General features: G+C 47.2%; 1 protein-coding gene across 1 annotated transcript; it reads right to left on the bottom strand.

Moving 5' to 3' along the window:
• Window positions 1-1,404: 1,404 nt before the first annotated feature.
• Window positions 1,405-9,043, bottom strand: LOC140198447 (RING finger protein 225-like). Its single transcript, XM_072259533.1, has 2 exons — window positions 8,863-9,043; window positions 1,405-2,594 (listed from the first exon to the last, which is right to left on the bottom strand). The coding sequence occupies exons 1-2, from the start codon at window positions 9,041-9,043 to the stop codon at window positions 1,945-1,947; spliced, it is 831 nt and encodes a 276-aa protein (XP_072115634.1). The 3' UTR covers window positions 1,405-1,944.
• Window positions 9,044-19,230: the final 10,187 nt, after the last annotated feature.

The raw sequence follows: 19,230 nt of genomic DNA, 5'->3' as shown, positions 1-19,230 counted from the left end.
TCATTTAATAGTTAAAACATCAATGACTCATGTTAGAGAGAACCTCAGTCCTGCCTGAAGGCTAATAGCAGAAAGTTTACAAATAACTCTGAGTTAACAGCAACCAAGAAATAATCATCGGGAAGTTATGTGTCATATGTAAATGAGTGCGTAACGACTAAATAATAACAAGTAAGGTGCTTGGTATGTGGTTGGAAGTGTTACATCTAAATTGTTGGTGAACTTGTTCTGGGGTAGGTTGAATGCTGCGATTGGATTGGTTGCTTTGAGTAAAGGGCTGGATCAACCTTGTTAAGGTGTTGGGTGAACATTTTGTTTCTTATGTACAATCCATGAGACCAAACGTCATGAACATGCTCTGGGTGAGACAAGTATGTGCACTGTGTAAGACGTTGCTTGTTGCTTGAGCTCAGACTTGTGCATCTGCCCAATCCCAAATGACTGATGCACAAGGCCCCAATGGAAATCAGTGTCTGGATGCAGTCCAGGAGTGAACTCGAGCTGGGTCCACCCCAATCCAGATCCTATCACCTAGACCCCAATCAACAGGAAGTCATCTGGTCCAGAACCCATTGACAGATGGAGCGTTGGTACAGAGAGTCTCCTGAGAATTGGCTGTGTCTGTTGGTAAAGGTTGAGAAGGCTCAGACGTCAACTCCCATGAGTGACAAGGAAGGGACGATACATCCAGAACGAGAAGGAATTCATGGTCTATGTCTTTCAACCAGTCCCTGTGTGGCAGGGTCTCAACTTTGTCCTTACTTTTGGCAGTTTTTTTTATTAAGAGTCCTGGTAGTCAGCAGAGTCACCAGAGTTCCTCAAGAGTTTGTTGATGTGAGTTGTTCTTCCCAAAAGTAAACGGTCCTCCATAAACAGTTGGAATCCATGCCCTTCTTTCGCCAAGATGGGCTGTTTCCATCGCTGTAACATGGGTTGTTTCCACCACACCATGTTCAGAGCCTGGCAAGCTCTCCAACTGTTCTTATACTGGCTTCTGACTGGCATGTTTCACCATGTTCCCCTGTGATCTAAGCTGCCCTCATGCTCTCTGGACCAGGAGACCTCTTGGTCAGAAACATTGATTCCAAAATTTTGCTTCTAATGCTTGGGCTTCTCCCACTCTGGGTCATCAGCCCTATGATCTTCTTCCCTGTTCTACTCAGACACCCCCTGCCTCATCCAGTCTCACACCTTACCCCATCAGATTCAGAGATCCCTGTCTCATCCAGTCTACGTCCTATCAGACATGGAGGCCCCTGTCTGATCAGGCCTAGTGACCCTTGTGTTAACCAGTCTCACCCCTGTCTATCAAACCCAGAGACCCCTGTCTCTATGTTTATACCCTCTCACCAGATGCAGAGCCCCCTCCCCCCTTCACCCAGTCTCGTTCCATCTACACCCCCCATTCACTCGTCCCTGCATCTGCCACCCCATTGGGACCTCTGAGTAGCACCAGTTCTGCTTCTTCTAGCCTGGATTCACTCCACCACAGGTGCCCGTGCCTTCAGCTCCCCATACCCCGGGTCCAAAGCTCTGGAACTTCCTCCCCAGAACCTCTCTGTCGCCACCTGCTCTGTCGAAACCCTTCCAAGGGTAAGCAGTCCTTTGCCCGCCAGGGGCCTGGCACCTCCTTCCATGCCACCGCTCCCCTCTGACAGTTCATGGCACTGGCCCCGGGGTCCACACACACTCGGCAGTCCATGGATCCCTCTGCTTCAATAGCGGTCGATTCTCTCGGAGAGGTCCCAGTCGGGTGGAAGGGGTGTGGGGCTGCAGATTGGACTGAGGGCATGGCTGGCACTCAGAAGATCGGTAACTTGGCCGAGGTGGGCAGGAGGAGGAGGAGAAGGGGGAAGGTGCGGTTGAGCTGGGGTTGAAGTCCTTGCCCCTGGTGGGGAATCGGGAGGTGGGGGCTGCCTCGCATTAGGGTTGATGGGGGAAGGGTTAGGGGTCCGAGGAGCTGGTTGGGAGGCCAGTATCGTTCCGTAGCACGGTCGAGCCTCCGCTGGTGAGGGAGGGAACGATGACGAAGATGAAGATGCCCGAGAAGACGAGGGCGATGGTGAGCAGCACAACGCAGACGATGGCCACGTAGTAGCACCAGCTGGAGCGGAAGGACAGGCTGTGGCCCCCCCGGCCCCGCAGCATAGGCTGGCCCACGTCCAGGCTCAGACTGACGCTGCTGATGGGCTTGAGGAAGGAGCCGGGCTCCGGCGCCTTGGTGTACAGCCGGCCCTTGTCCCGGCTGAAGCGGATGGAGGGCACGGTCTGCATGCTCGAGGGCATGTGGGACAGGATGGAGCGGTCGTTGTCGAGGGCGGGCAGCCCCTTGCCGGGAGGAAGCGGAGTGGGGTGCCGGCAGAAGGGGCAGGCCACTGAGCTGACGTTCTCCGAGGACACGTTGATGCGGGCCAGGCATTCCAGGCAGAAGGTGTGGCCGCAGGCCAGCAACTTGGGCAGCTTGAAGACATTGTCGAAGGACGAGAAGCAGATGGCACACTCCAGGTCGGTGGGTCCCGAGGCCGAGGCAGCGTTGCTGGGGTCGGGGTCGGGGTCGGGGCCGGGGCTGGCGCTGGCCGGCGGGGCGCCGTCACCTGCAGGGGGGGAGAGCGAGAGCTTTAGGTAAACCCTGGAGAGTCACGTTCTGCACCCCACACCCCCTCCCTCCTTGAACAAATCCCGGCCACTGCTTCACTCTCGGCCCCTCGGCTCACCTACAGACAGAATAGGAGATGGAGGAGGCCGCTCAGCCCCGCGAGCCTCCCCCGCCGTTCGATACTATCCGCTGTCGGACACGTTTCTTCGCTGTCTGTTCCCCAGCAGCCCCAAGTCCCCAGGCTCCATCTACCTCGTCTTCCTCACTCCAACCTCTACGGGTGCACTCAGGACATCGAACAGTACAGCACAGCTCAGGCCCTTCTGCCCACAACGCTGTGCCAGCCCTTTAACTACTCCAGACCCAATCTAACACTTCCCTCCCTCATCACCCTTCAGGTTTCTATCATCCATGTACCCATCTAAAAGTCACTTAAATGCCTCTAGTATACAGTATCTTTCTCTTCCACCACCCCTGCCAGTGCATTCCATGCACCACCCACTCTGTGTGTAAAAAGAAACCTGTCTTTGACAATCCCATAGATTTACCTCCCAACTCCTTAAGATTATGCCCCCTCATATCAGTTGTTTCCACCCTGAGCAAATGTCTCTGGCTGTCCAGTCGATCTGTGCCTTTTATCATCTTGTGCACCTCTAGCAAGTCATCTCTCATCTTCCTTCGCTCCAAAGAGAAAAGCCCCAGCTCACTCAACCTTTCCTCATAAGTCATTCTCTCTAATCCAGGATGTGTCCTGGGGAATCTCCTCTGCATTCTCTCTAAAGCTTCCTCATCCTTCCTGTAATGAGGCGACCAGGATACAGTACTCCTGTGCACTAACACAAGACTCGCAGAAGATTGAATTCTGTTGGAAGAATCCTGGCTGGCTGCGTCATGGTCTGGTGCAGAAATGATCAGGAACGGGAGAAGCTGCTGAGAATAGTGGATGCAGCCCAGCACATCACGGGGACATCCCTCCCCCACCATCTGTACTATGGACAAGGGATGAGGCACCCGGAAGGCAGCAGCCATCATCAAAGTTCCCCACCACCCCGGACCGCACCATCTTCTCGTAGATACCATCAGGCAGGAGGTGGTACAGAAACCTGAGGTCCCACGAGATCAGCTACTTCCTTTCAACTGTTCGGTCCTTGGACCAACCTGCACAACCGTAACCACCACCTCGGTACAGTGGATTCTCTCAGTTCTTAACTTGTAAAAAGTTGCTTACCATTCTTGTGCAAGTTTTTTTTTTTGCTTATCTTGTGAATGCCATTTATATGATGTTCTGTGCAGTAATGCTCCTGTAAATAGGTTTTTTATTGCACCTGTGTTTACGTGCACTTGTGCAAATAACAATAAAGTCGACTTCGACTTTTAAAATTCTCCCAGTGACTTACCCTCCTCAGCCCACTGGGCGAGAGAAATTCAGAGCATCTGCCTACCACCCCCCCCACCCCCCAAACACCGCGAGAAGTTCCTACGCGAAGACACAAGAGACTGCGGACGATGGAATTCGGAGCCATGCACAATCTGCTGTAGGAACGCAATGGGTTGAGCAGCATCCAAAATTAGGAAGGAAATTGTCAACGTGTAAAGGTTAAAACCACAGTGCAGGACAGTGCTGATGCAGGGTCTCGACGTGATAGGTCAGCAATTCCTTTGCTCCTTCAGATGCTGCTCGACCCATTAGGGTCCCCCGGCAGAGTGTGCATGGCTCAAAGATCCCACACACCTCGGTTTTAAAGAACCGCCCCCTAATTTACCCCCTAGCCAGAGGATGTCTTGACATCTACTCTGTCATACCCACTAGTCATATGATCGGTCCTCAGTCTCCTAAACTCAGCAGGACACAGAGGAGACAGGAGAGAGTGCAGATACAGAAATCTGGAGGAGAACACAGACTGCTGGAACAACTCAGGGTCAGGCAGCATCTGTGGGGAAAAATGGACTGTCGATGTTTTGGGTAGGGATATTTCATTTGGACTGTTCAATGTCTAGATGAAGGAGTTTGACTTGAAACATCGACCGTCTATTTTCCCCACAGATGCTGCGGAGTTTCTCCAGCACTTTGTGAGTTGCTCCAAAGAATGCAGATATGATTTATTAAAAAACAGAATCACATCGCTTTCCTTAATGGGTCTCAAAGCCACTTCTGCATTGTACATAGTTTCCAAAGTCTTCCCCAGAGTGGCCCTGAGTACAGCTGAGTCTGAGTAACCACAACCCTGTCCCGCAGGGAGCTGCAATGACTCACAGCCTAGTCAGCAATCAAACCAGGGGAGCAAATCTAGTTTGATGAATAGTGCTGGAGGGCATGCCAGGGAGCTGAACCGGGAGAGAGCGTGAACATGACCTCGTGGGTTTCCTCAGGGTGCTCTGCTTTCCTCGCACAGCGGCCCAAAGGCATCCCAACTGGTAGGTTAATCGGTCATTATAAATGATCCTGTGGTCAGGCTAGGGTTAAACCAGGGGGTTGCTGGAAGGCCCTATTCTCCGTAAAGTAGTTACAGCACAGGATTGCTTGCACGCTGATCAACATAATCACGTCCAGCTCCCTGTCCTGGCTCTTGGGCAGCTTATCCAGGGCCTCTGATGCTCCCCTCTTCACTCTGATCAGAAAGCTCCTCAGTCCGTCAAACCTACGCTTGTGTTTCAGTTGAGTGAAAATGAAATGCAGGAGCGGTGTAACTGGGTGCGTTGGTGGCTACGCAGGATGGGACCAGGCCTTTTGGCCTATCTCACCAATACTGACTGAGGCCTATTGAAGCCTGAATTTGGCCCATATCCCTCTAATTTTCACACACCTGTGCAAATGTCTTCTGAATGTTGTAATTTTACTCCAACACCTCCTCATACCATATATAGACTGTGCACTGGGTGAAAAATAAACTTTCTCCTTTAAATCTTTTCCCCCTCACCTTGAACCAGTGCCCTGTGGTTTCAGACTGCTCTACCCTGGGGGAAAAAAACTGCGATCAGCCACCTTATCTGCACTCTTCATGATTTTATAGTCCTTTATAAGGCCACCTTCGCTCCAGGGAACCCAGTCTCTCATAACCCAGTCCCAGCAATATCCTTGGGGAATTTTCTCTGCACCCTCTCTAACTTCCCATCGGATCTGAGGCGGAGACAGGGAATCCTGAGCCAGGTGGTGTTCGGTCACCTGTCCGAGTGTTTGCTGATGTGAGCTGGCCATTCTTGTTTGCTGAGGATTGTCCAGGATGCTTTAGGTCAGCTATTTCATTTTCAGCTGTAATTACCGATGATGCAATGAGATATTGCACTGCACTTTGGAAAAGTACAAAGCTATGATGACAGTAATCTTTGTGTGACTTTACAGGAAGAGGGGGACTTGTAAATACCAGGTGTCAGGCCGAGGCTGTTACAACGCATCTGTAGTTTTGCGGGGTTTATAGACCATAAGATTTATGAGCAGAACTAGACTATTTGGCCCATCGAGTCTGCCCTACCTTTCCATCATGAGTATAAAAGAGTACTTAAACTCAAAAGTTTAGTTAAAGCTGATTAGATCCCTGAATGGTAAATTTTTCAGATCTGGGCACTACCCTCTTTATATCTTTATGACATGGACTGTTAGGATGGGAAACGGTTTCCTCCCCCCGAGGACATGAGGCTACTGACCTCCCTGCCACCACGCGGGTCTCATCACGTATGAAGTGTCACCTCACTACAGGAAGGATGTGGAAACTATAGAAAGGGTGCAGCAGGGATTTACAAGGATGTTGCCTGGACTGGGGAGCATGCCTTACGAGAATAGGTTGAGTGAACTTGACCTTTTCTCCTTGGAGCGACGGAGGATGAGAGGTGACCTGATAGAGGTGTATAAGATGATGAGAGGCATTTATCGTGTGGATAGTCAGAGGCTTTTTCCCAGGGCTGAAATGGCTAGCACGAGAGGGCACAGTTTTAAGATGCTTGGAAGTAGGTACAGAGGAGATGTCAGGTGTAAGTTTTTACACAGAGAGTGGTGGAGTGCATGGAATGGGCTGCCGGTGATGGTGATGGAGGCGGATACGACAGTGTCTTTTAAGAGACTCCTGGATAGGTACATGGAGCTTAGTAAAATAGAGGGCTATGGATAACCCTAGGTAATTTCTAAGGTAAGTATGTGTTCGGCATAGCATTGTGGGCCAAAGGGTCTGTATTATGCTATAGTTTTTCTATGTTTCTATTATACTGTTTACTTTTAAACTTAGGTTGTAATTGCACCTTACTATTTGTTAACTTACTTGTGATAATATTACTTCACGTGTTATGTGTGTGTGAGTTATATGTACTGCATCTTGGTGCAGAGGAATGTTGTTTCATTTAGCAGTATACATGTCACTCCACTCTTTAAGAAAGGAGGAAGGCATCAGAAAGGAAATTATAGACCAGTTAGCTTGACCTCAGTGGTTGGGAAAATGTTGGAGTCAATCGTTAAGGATGAGGTTATGGAGTACTTTGTGAACACGGGAGCATTTAGGATAAAGTCAGCATGGTTTCCTTAAGGGGAAATCTTCACTGGAATTCTTTAAGGAGGTTACAAGTAGGATAGATAAAGAGGGTGTAGTGGACACTGTGTACTTGGTCTTTCAGAAGGCCTTTGACAAGGTGCCACACAGCAGGTTGCCTACTAAGTTAAGAGCCCATGGCATTACAGGAAAGTTACTAACATGGTTAGAGCATTGTCTGATTGGTAGGAGGCAGTGAGTGGGAGTAAAAGGATCCTTGTCTGTTTGGCTGCCTGTGACTAGTGATGTTCTGCAGGGGTCGATGTTGGGACCGCTTCTTTTTATGCTGTATATCAATACCTTAGATGGTGGAATAGATAGCTTAGTTGCCAAGTTTGGAGATACTACAAAGATTGGTGGAGGGGCAGGTAGTGTTGAGAAAACAGGTAGGATGCAGAAGGACTTAACAGATTATAAGAATGGGCAAGAAAGTGGCAATTAAATACAATGTTGGAAAACACATGGTAATGCACCTTGGTAGTAGAAATAAATGTGCAATCCATAAATCTGGGTTGCAAAGGGACTTGGTCATCCTTGTCCTTGCAGGTAGAGTCGGCGGTGAGGAAGGCAAATGCAATGTTAGCATTCAATTCAAGAGGCCTGGAACACAAGAGCAGGGATGCGATGCTGAGGCTTTACAAGGCACTGGTGAGACCTCACCTCGAGTATTGTGAACAGTTTTGGCCTTCTCATCTAAGAAAAGATGTGCTGGCATTGGAGAAGGTTTAGAAGGGTTTCACAAGGATGATTCCAGGAATGAAAGGGATATCATACAAGGAACATTTGATAGCTTTGGGTCTGTACTCATTGGAATTTAGAAGAATGAGGGGGAAGTTTCATTGAAACCTTTCAAGTGTTGAAGACAGAGTAGGTATGGCAAGGATGTTTCCCATGGTGGGAGAGTCTAGAACAAGAGGGCACAGCCTCAGGATAGAGGGTGTCCATTTAAAACTGAGATGCAAAGAAATTTCTTTAGCTAGAAGATGGTGAATTTGTGGAATTGTTACCACAGGCAACTGTGGAGGTCAGGTCGTTGGGTGTGTTTAAGGCAGAGCTTGATAGGTTCTTGATTGGACACGGCTACTGTGCGATCGAGAATCTCCGGAGGGAAGGCCCCAAATCCTCGGCCTTGCCTATTGCCTGTTGCCGGGGCCGGGGTCGAAGCGCTCGGCAGAGATAGTGTTCGGTGCTCGGTGTCGGAGAGCTGGTTGGAGGCTCGGAGTTTTCGGATGGACCCGGAGTCGGACTGTGGTCGGATGCTTCCGGGATGCTGCATCGGCAGGTTTGCAGGGCTGGAGCTTCACCGTCTGCGTGAGATGATGGGACTTTCGAGAGACTTTGAGACTTTACCGTGCCCATGGTCTGTTCTTATCAAATTACGGTATTGCTTTGCACTGTTGTAACTATATGTTATAATTATGTGGTTTTTGTCAGTTTTTCAGTCTTGGCTTGTTATGTGTTTCTGTGATATCATTCTGGAAAAACACTGTAACACTGTATCATCTCTTAATGCATGCGTGTCCTCATAATCTAATCAAAGAGAATGGAGAGAATGCTGGGGAGTGGGGCTGAGGAGGGGAAAATAAAAGGGATCAGCCATGATCGGATAGCAGAGCAGACTCGACGGGCCAAATAGCCTAATTCTGCTCGTACATTTTATGGTCTTATAAAGCCGCTGAAATGACAACAAACTTGAACTTGATCTTCCACATCTTGGAGAAGTTGCAGAGGGTTTAGGATTTACTAGTGTACATCGGGGGACCCTGGTGTAACCCGCTGGACTGAATGAGTGAGTGGGTCTGCTCAGTGCTCCCAGCTCTGCTCTGCCGACCCCATTGTTGCTGCTCATGATGGTGGCTGGCGGGGATGTGGTGGAGATCAGCGGTGTCGCTGATGAGAATCCTGAGCCATCAACAAACCCATCCCCATCCATCCTGTTGGTCTCCCTAATGCCTGAAGGGAAAGGGTGAACAGCTTCAAGCTTCTGGGTGTCAACATCCTGAAGGTCTACTCTAGGTCCAACGTTCTGATGCAACTCACGAAGAAGACAATGGCAGTGACTATACTTCATTAGTTTAAGGTGATTTGGTGTGTCACCAAAGACTAGCAGATTTCTACAGCTGTACGGTGGAGAGCATTCTGACTGGCTGCATCACCGTCTGTTTCAGAGGCTCCAATACACAGGATCGGAAGAAACATAAATGTGTTGTAAGCAACACACACAAAATGCTGGAGGAACTCAACAGGCCAGGCAGTGATGGTAGAGAAACGTACAGTCGATGTTTCGGGTTGAAACATTAACTGTACTCTTTTCCATAGATGCTGCCTGGCTTTCTGAGTTCCTGCAGCAGTTTGTGCACATTGCTTGGATTTCCAGCGCCTGCTGATTTTCTCTCGTGTATAAGTGTGTTGTAAGCACAGCCAGCTCTATCATGGTCACTTTGTACACTTTGGAAGGACAAACTGCAAGGCAGAGTACAAAGTAAATGGCAGGATACTTGGTAGTGTGGAGGAACAGAGGGATCTGGGGGTACATGTCCACACATCCCTGAAAGTTGCCTCACAGGTAGATAGGGTAGTTAAGAAAGCTTATGGGGTGTTAGCTTTCATAAGTCGAGGGATAGAGCTTAAGAGTCGTGATGTAATGGTGCAGCTCTATAAAACTCTGGTTAGGCCACACTTGGAGTACTGTGTCCAGTTCCGGTTGCCTCACTACAGGAAGGATGTGGAAGCATTGGAAAGGGTACAGAGGAGATTTACCAGGGTGCTGCCTGGTTTAGAGAGTATGGATTATGATCAGAGATTAAGGGAGCTAGGTCTTTACTCTTTGGAGAGAAGGAGGATGAGAGGAGACATGATAGAGGTGTACAAGATAATAAGAGGAATAGATAGAGTGGATAGCCAGCACCTCTTCCCCAGGGCACCACTGCTCAATACAAGAGGACATGGCTTTAAGGTAAGGGGTGGGAAGTTCAAGGGGGATATTAGAGGAAGGTTTTTTACTCAGAGAGTGGTTGGTGCGTGGAATGCACTGCCCGAGTCAGTGGTGGAGGCAGATACACTCGTGAAGTTTAAGAGACTACTAGACAGGTATATGGAGGAATTTAAGGTGGGGGCTTATATGGGAGGCAGGGTTTGAGGGTCGGCACAACATTGTGGGCTGAAGGGCCTGTACTGTGCTGTACTATTCTATGTTCTATGTCACTAGACTCCCCACCATCAAGGATATCTTCAACAGACAATGCCTCAGGAATCCATTATTACAGACCCTCACCATCCGGGACATCCCCTCTTCTCACTGTTACCATCAGGGAGGAGGTACGGGAGCCTGAAGACACACACTCAACATTTTAGGGACAGCTTCTTTCCCTTTTCCATCAGATTTCCAAATGGTCCTTGAACATTGCTTCACTATTCCTGTTTCACTTTTTATATTTATTTGTTTATCTGTCTATCTATTTAAGTATCTTTCATATCTATCTATCTTTCTATCAATCATATCTGTATTTCTATCTATCTATCGCATTTATCTATTTACTATAAGTTATGATAATTGTTTATGCCTTGCACCGTACTGCAGCAGCAAAACAACTTGGCAGTTCTGGTTCTGTTTGTATGGACAGGGTGCCCATTAGTTGGGTGTTCAATATCCAGGGTTTACAATGTTCATTCGATATTGCAGAATCATTTTACATGGTGAGGTACAACCTGGAAAGCACAGATCGAAAGGGCAATGGAAGGGTCTTCAGATGAATCTTTCAAGAGCAGTTGGACAAATGACTTAGGGAGCTCTACTGAGCCATGGGAAAAGGGCAGGGGAAGGGAGACGGTTTCAATGAAAAATGATCAGATCTACACAGGAGATTTTGCAAATTGACAGCAACACACACCAAATGCTGGAGCAACTCAGCATCTATGGAGGGAGGTAAACAGTCGATGTTCTTCAGGGTCTTGGCCAGAAACGTGGACTGGTTATTCCCTTGAGAGATGCCTGGCCTGGGGAGTTCCTCCAGCACCTTGTGCCTATTGCTCTGTTCGAACTAACCTGGTGGGGGGGGGATTCAAACTCACCTCATGGAGTGATTTCGCTGGCGCCAAGATAGTGAAGGGAACAAGGCAGACAGCTGGCTTAAAAAAAGTTTTAAAAAAGCCCTTTGTTTTGCAACATCTCTTGATGTTATTGCAGAAATATTAGCACTGGGATGAGCTGCTCTGACTCTCGGACTTTCTGAGCAGAATCCAGGGTGTGAAGTGGGGCAGAGTGGCTGGTGCTTAACAGTTAACCACAGTAAGGACAGTAAGTGTCGACTGAGCGGTGTCAATGGTGGAGTGGAAGTGGATAGATTCCTTTGCCTGTAGGATATTTGTAGGTTTCAGGCTCTTAGATCTAACATTGAATTTTCTAACTTTAGACAGCAAGCTCTTTCTCCCTGTCCATTTAAGACCAATTTCTACCCGCTGTCCTTTCAGTTAGATTGATCTCAGAGTAGACTAAAAGGCTGGCACAACCTTGTGGGCTGAATGGCCTGCACTGTGCTGAAGTGTTTTGCACTCAGTGGCCACTTTACCAGGTGCTCGTTAATGCAATTATCTAATCAGCCAATCACGTGGCAGCAACTCAATGCATAAAAGCATGCAGACATGGTCAAGAGGTTCAGTTGTTGTTCAGATCAAACATCAAAGTGGGGAAGAAGTGTGCTCAAAGTGACTTTGACCATGGACTGATTGTTAGTGCCAGATGGGGTGGTTTGAGTATCTCAGAAACGGCTGATCTCCTGGGATTTTCACACACAGCTGTCCATAGAGTTTACAGAGAATGGTGAAAAAAAAACCAAAAAAAATAAAATTCTGTGTGTGAAAACGTCTTGTTAACAAGGAAGGTCAGAGGAGAATGGCCAGAATGTTTCAAGCTGACAGGAGGGTGACAGTCATATTTATCTGTTACAACAGTCGTGCGCAGAAGAGCATCTCTGAACGCACAACACGTCAAACCTTAAAGTCGATGGGCTACAGCAGCAGAGGACCATGAACATACAGAAATACACTCAGTGTATATCCTACATTCTATCTTTTCCTTTCTCTGAATAGACAGGCCCTCTGGGTAAGTTCCTGTACACCACAAATTACACGGCTGTCATACCTTATCCCATGTATCCTTACTCTGTCAGGAACATTCCCGTGGTCTCACCCACATTTCCCTGGCACCCACGCCATCTCTCTCTCTCTCTCTCTCAGTTCTGATGGAGCATCCCTCATATGAAACACTAACTGTTTCCCTTTCCACAGATGCTGCCTTCCCAGTCCTGCAGTGGGTCTTCCACCTGAAATGATGACGCTGCTTTCCTTCCTGCAGATACGGCCTGGCCTGCTGAGTGTTTCTGGCACTTCCTATTGTTATTTTAGATTTCCGGTGTCCGTGGTTTTGTTGACTTTAACCATGTTTCTACCTAACTTTACGCCATTAACAAATGCGGGTAGCACCAACCTCATCATTATCGGGTCGCTGAAATGTACGTTGAACATCTGAAGTTCCAAGGTGAACCCTTCATAGTCCTGTGCTGCCAAGCTGTATCTGGCTTCATCATTTTCACTCATTCTGTTGCACTCCGAACTTCCTGCTCTGGCTAATAATTCACGTTCAACTGGTTGGCACTCTTTTATATGGGGGTGTAGTCAAAGCCTCAGGAAGCCAAAGTTAATAACATCTGTGGATACATCCTGTCTGTAATAACCTCTAACCTTTCATAGAGCGGTACAGAAGGGAAACAGTGCTGACCCCCAACCACCCAATAACTCTAATCCCGCGTAGAGTGCAGAAATAGGCCATTCAGCCCATCTAACCTATATAACCATATAACAACTACAGCACAGAAACAGGCCATCTTGGCCCTTCTAGTCCGTGCCGAACTCTTACTCTCACCTAGTCCCACCGACCTGCACTCAGCCCGTAACCCTCCATTCCTTTCCTGTCCATATAGCTGTCCAATTTAACTTTAAACGACAACATCGAACCTGCCTCAACCACTTCTGCTGGAAGCTCGTTCCACACAGCTACCACACTGTCTGAGTAAAGAAGATCCCCCCTCATGTTACCCCTAAACTTTTGCCCTTTAACTCTCAACTCATGTCCCTTTGTTTGAATCTCCCCCACTTTCAATGGAAAAAGCCAGTTCACGTCAACTCTATCTATCCCCCTCATAATTTTAAATACCTCTATCAAGTCCCCCCTCAACCTACGTTCTAAAGAATAAAGACCTTTGCCAACCCAACCCTCTACCTCGTCCCATCTACCTGCACCTGGACTATCTCCCTCTGTATCCATGTACCTATGCAAACTTCCCTTAAGCATGCCAATTTAACCTGGCAGCTCATTCCACACACACCAGACTCTAAGTGAAGAAGTCACCCCTCAGATTCTCCTTGAATATGTCACCTTTTACCCTTAACCTATGACATCTAGTTCTAGTCTCACCCAATCGGAAGGGCAAAAGCTCTTTGCCTTCACTCCATCTATACCCCTCATTGTTTTGTATACCTCTATGAGATTTTTGTTTTTCTAGTTACAGCACAGTGGTTTTTGTTTATGTTTTTCTGCCCTAACGAGCCTATGCAGCCCAATTACACCCCTGTGACTAATTAACCTACAAACCCCGTATGTCTTGAGTTTAGGAGCCGAGAGATAATATTACAGCTATATAGGACCCTGGTCAGACCCCACTTAGAGTACTGTGCTCAGTTCTGGTCGCCTCACTACAGGAAGGATGTGGAAACTATAGAAAGGGTGCAGAGGAGATTTACGAGGAGGTTGCCTGGATTGGGGAGCATGCCTTATGAAAACAGGTCGAGTGAACCTGGCCTTTTCTCCTTGGAGCGATGGAGGATGAGAGGTGACCTGATAGAGGTGTACAAGATAATGAGAGGCATTGATCGTGTGGATAGTCAGAGGCTTTTTCCCAGGGCTGAAATGGCTGTCACGAGAGGGCACAGTTTTAAGGTGCTTGGAAGTAGGTACAGAGGAGATGTCAGGGGTAAGTTGTTTTACGCAGAGAGTGGTGAGTGCATGGAATGGGTTGCTGGCGACGGTTGCAGAGGGCGATATGTAGGGTCTTTTAAGAGACTGTGGAACAGGTACATGGAGCTTAGAAAAACAGAGGGCTATGGGTAACCTTAGGTAATTTCTAAGGTTAAGTACATGTTTGGCACAGCATTGTAGGCCAAAGGGTCTATATTGTGTTGTCAGTTTTCTATGTTTCTATGTCTTTGGAAGGTGGCAGGGAACTGGAGAGCCCGGAGGAATCCCACACGGTCACAGGAAGAACGTAGAAACTCCTTACAGACAAGCAGCAGGACCTGAACTTGGTTCACTGGCACTGTAATAACATTATGCCAACCACTGCTCTACCCTGATGCGTGGCTCCAGGAAATAAAATCTTAACCTATTCATGCTGTCCCTATAACTCAAGTCCCCAAGTTCCAGCAACACCCTTCTACGTTAATCCCAGTTTTTTTTACCCTCCCCAAATTCTTAGCAACATCTACCACACCCACACACGAGGGGCAATTTGCCTACCGAGCTGCAAAATTTTGGGATGGCGAGGCACATGGTCACAGGGGGACACACGGAAACTCCACAAGGACAGCACCCAAGGTTAGGGTCAAACCTGCGTCTCTGGGACTGCAAGGCAGTCCCTGTGGAACTGCTCTGCTCTTGCCCTGTACTACAAAGATTACCCTTTGCTCTAGAACTTAGAACTTTACAGTCTCTGTGACCCATAATGTTGTGCTGACCTTTCAGCCCACTCTAACATCAATCTAACCCTTCCCTGCTGCATAACCACCCACACACTCATTTCTCTACCATCTGCATGACGATCTGAGAGTTTCTTAAATGCCCCGAATGTATCTGCCTCTATCACCCCTGACAGAGCATTCCAAACACTAACCGCTCTCTGTCCAAAAAAATACTTGCCCCTGACATCACCTCTTTGCTTTCCTCCAATCACCTTAATATTATTTCCCCTTGCATTAGCGATTTCTGCCCTTGGGAAAAAGTCTCTGGCTGTCTACTCGATCCAAGCCTCCTATCATCTCGTACACTTCTATCAAAGTCACTTCTCTGTTGCAATTTTCTCCATTTCATCCTGGACTCCAACAATACCTCCCGGTCTCATGAAGTTGGTGTTTCACTGGTTAAGAAGTTCCACTGCTCTTTTCCCACCTTCATTGCCAATGCAAACATTGTATTACAATGACCACTCTTTCCATGTCGCCCTTGCAGAACCAAGCCTCGGAAAGCCTCCTTCCTCAGAGGACCAATGGCATCCTGGTTGACAGAAAATTCTCATGACTGCACCTCAGAAAGTGCCCCCACCCCCATCTCATCCCTACTTTGATGTTTTCTGGATGTAGAAATAGAACAAGGGGACATGGCTTTAAGAATTGGGGGAATAGACAGGATGGAGATGAGGAGAAACTGCTTTTCTCAGAGAGTAGTGAATCTATGGAATTCTCTGCTTGGAGGAGCAGTAGAGGCTACCACATTAAGACAGATAGATTTTTGCATATCAGGGGAGTTAAGGGTTACAGAGAAAAGGTAGGTAGGTGAGCTGAGTCCATGGACAGATCATCCAAATGGTCTACTCCCGGTCCTGCTTCTTATGTTCTTATGACTTGTTCTACACTACTAGGGAAATAGAAGCCCCTTTTGGAGATCTCCCTTTGGATTTGGTCCTGTCAGATCCCCTCATTGTTTGGCAGTGTGTAGTATGCTCCCAGTAGCTCTTCAAGGACATCATCTCTATCTCTGTCTCTATCTTCATCTGTCTGTCCCTCCCCCTCTCTCTCTATCTATCTGTCTCTTTGTCTCTCTCTCTCTCTCTCATTGTGTGTCTTTCTTTCCCTCTCTCTGTCTGTCTCTCCCTCTGTCTCTTGCTCTATATAGACAATAGGCAATAGATGCAGGAGTAGGCCATTCACTGTGATCATGGCCGATCATCCACAATCAGTATCCAGTTCCTGCCTTATCCCCATAACCTTTGATTCCACTATCTTTAAGAGCTCTATCCATCTCTTTCTTGAAAGCATCCAGAGACTTGGAGTCCACAGCCTTTTGGGGCAGATATCAACAACTCTCGGGTGAAAATGTTTTTCCTCAACTCCGTTCTAAATGGCCTACCCCTTATTCTTAAACTGTGGCCCCTGGTTCTGGACTCACCCAACAGCGGGAACATGCTTCCTGCCTGCAGCATGTCCAATCCCTTAATAATCTTATATGTTTCAATAAGATCCCCTCTCAGCCTTCTAAATTCCAGAGTATACAAGCCCAGTCGCTCCAATCTTTTGACATATGACAGTCCCGCCATCCTGGGAATTAACCTTGTGAACCTACGCTGCACTCCCTCAATAGCAAGAATGTCCTTCCTCAAATTTGGAGACCAAAACTGCACACAGTACTCCAGGTATATCTGTCTGTCTGTCTGTCTCATTCTGTGTCTCTCTATTTTTCTCTCTCGCTGGTTCCATCTCTCTCTGTCTCTTTGTTTCTCCGTGTCTGTCTGTCTGCCTGTCTTGCTCTCTCTGTCTCTATTTTTTCTCTGTCTGTCTGTCCATCTCCTTCTCCACCTCCACTACATCTCTATGATCAGGAAGGCTTGGATTTCAGTGTTTTCGTGGCTCCGCTCTGAAGATGTTATAGATGTTTCTGTCGTACACAACAATTAAAACTTTTTTGACTTTGGTCGAGAGGAACGGATGGTTAATGCTCCAGGGTTTCAATGTTTTAGGAAAGATAGAGAGGGAGGTAAAAGACATGTCAGTGGGGGTTGGAGTTGCACCACTAATTAAGGACAACATCAGAGCCGCACTCAGAGGGAACATAATGGGAGGCTCGTCCACTGAGTCTGTACAGGTAGGACTCACTAATAGGAAGCATACAATCACTCTGATGGGATTGTACTCCAGACACTAGGATGTTGAGGAACAGATATGCAGAAATACTAAGGAAAGGTGTAAGATTGTTGGCATGGGGGACTTCAACTCCCCAATATAGACTTCCTTAGTGCTAGAGGTTAAGATAGGAGGAATTTGTCAGGTGCATCCAGGAGGATTTGTTAACCCAATAGTCCAACAAGAGGAGGAGCTGCATGAACTGGGCCTGGCCAGGTGAACAACCTTTCAGTGGGTGAGAGTTTAGGGAACCGTGACCACAACTCCTTAAGTTTTAAGATAGCTATAGATGAGGATAATTATGGGCCTTGTGTGAGAATATTATGGTATATTGGAGCAGGGAAAATTATGAGAGCATTAGACAGGAACTAGGGAGAGTAAATTGGGAACGACCATTTTTGGGCAGGTCCACATCTAACATGCGGAGAGTGCTTAAAGAACAACAGTATAGAGTACAGGACAGGTATGTTCCAGTCAGAAAGGACAAGGATGGCAAGGTAAAAGACCTTGGATGTCGAGAGGTGATTAATTTATTCAAGAAGAAAAAGGAAAAGTATGTGAAGCTGAGGAAGATAGAATCAAACAGAGCCCTGGAGGATTATAAAAAAAGTAGAAAAGAACTCAAGAAGGGAATTAGAAAAGTCAGGAGGAGCCTGGAAAAGTCTTGGCAAGTAGGATTAAAGAGAATCCCAAGGCTATCTATATATATACTGTATGTATCAAGAGCAGGAGGATAACTAGGGAGCGGGTCGGACCACACAAGGATAAAGAAGGATGGAACAGTTACTTGGATGTGAAGGATGCGAGTGAGGGCCGTAATGAGTACTTTACATCAGTATTTACCAGGGAGAAGGATATGGAGACTGGGAGATCAGTGTTGAGCATATTAGGGTATTTGAGGTAGAGAAGAATGTAATGTTAGGTCTCTTAAAAGTATTAAGGTGGATAGGTCCCAAGGGCCTAATGGGATATACTCCAGGTTATTGAGAGACAAGAAAAGAGATTGCTGGGTCTTGACCAACATCCTCATGTCTTCTCTAGCCACAGGCAAGGTCCTGGAGGACAGGCAAGTAGCTAATGTTGTTCCCTTATTCAAGAAGGGAAACCAGGAAACTAGAGACCGTGAGAAGTCACTACAGAGAATTCTTAGAAATAGGATTTATGAGCATTGGAAAATGATGGCCTGATTAGGGAGAACCAGTATGGCTTTGTGCAGGGCAAGTCAAGTCTTATTAACTTGATTGAGTTTTTAATGAGGTGATGGGGGTGATTGATGAAGGCTGTGGATATTGTCTATAAGAATTTTAGTAAGGTGTTTGACAAGATCCCTCATGGGAAGCTCATCCAGAAGATGAACATGCATGGGATCCATGGTGAATTGGTCGTTTGCATTCAAAACTGGCTTGTTCACAGAAGACAGAGGGTCGCGGTGAAAGGGATCTATTCGAGCTGGAGGTCTGTGATGTATATAAATGACCTGGATGAAAATGTAAATGGGTGAGTTAGTAAGTTTGCCGATGATATGCGATTGGTGGTGTTTTGCATGGCATATACAACTGGTAAAGAAACACAATGGGATATAGAACAGTTGCAGATATGGGCAAAGAAGTGGCAGATGAAGTTTAACCTGGCCAAAAGGGAAGTGTTTCACTTTGACAGGTCAGATGTAAAGGGCATGAAACTTTACATGTTGATGAGCAGAGGGATAAGACCATACGATATAGGAACGGAATTAGGTCATCCAGCCTATCGAGTTTGCTCCATCATTCCATTATGGTTGTTTTTTTTAGCCAGAGAGTAGTAAATATGTGGAATGCTCTGCGGTAGAGGCCAAGTCCGTGGGTATATATAAGGCAGAAGTTGATCATTTCCTGATCGGTCAGGGCATCAAAGGATATGGCGAGAAGGCAGGTGTATGGGGTTGAGTGGGATCTGGGATCGCCATGATGGAAAGGCGTAGAAGACTCGATAAGCTGAATGGTCTTATGATCTTATTTATGTCCCTCTCAATCCCATTTTCCTGCTTTCTCCCCTCAACCTTTGACCCCCTGACTAATCAAGAAACTATCAACTTCTACTTAAACATACTCATTGACTTGGCCTCCACAGCCATCTGTGGCAATGAATTCCACAGATTCACCACCCTCTGGCTAAAGAAATTCCTTCTCATGCTCT

The sequence above is a fragment of the Mobula birostris genome, chromosome 5 (assembly GCF_030028105.1).
Source record: "Mobula birostris isolate sMobBir1 chromosome 5, sMobBir1.hap1, whole genome shotgun sequence".
Classification (NCBI taxonomy): Eukaryota; Metazoa; Chordata; class Chondrichthyes; order Myliobatiformes; family Myliobatidae; genus Mobula; species Mobula birostris.
Note: the sequence above shows the minus strand (reverse complement) of the source record. Positions and strands in the feature narration are given on the sequence as shown.

Bases quoted from the DNA above. Each gene is read 5' to 3' on its own strand.
- LOC140198447 (XM_072259533.1), bottom strand. From the start codon at position 9,043: ATGGATGGGGATGGGTTTGTTGATGGCTCAGGATTCTCATCAGCGACA. The intron at 2,595-8,862 runs GTACACTAGTAA...CCCCCCCTGCAG, and splicing joins TTACACCAGGGTCCCCCGAT to GTGACGGCGCCCCGCCGGCC.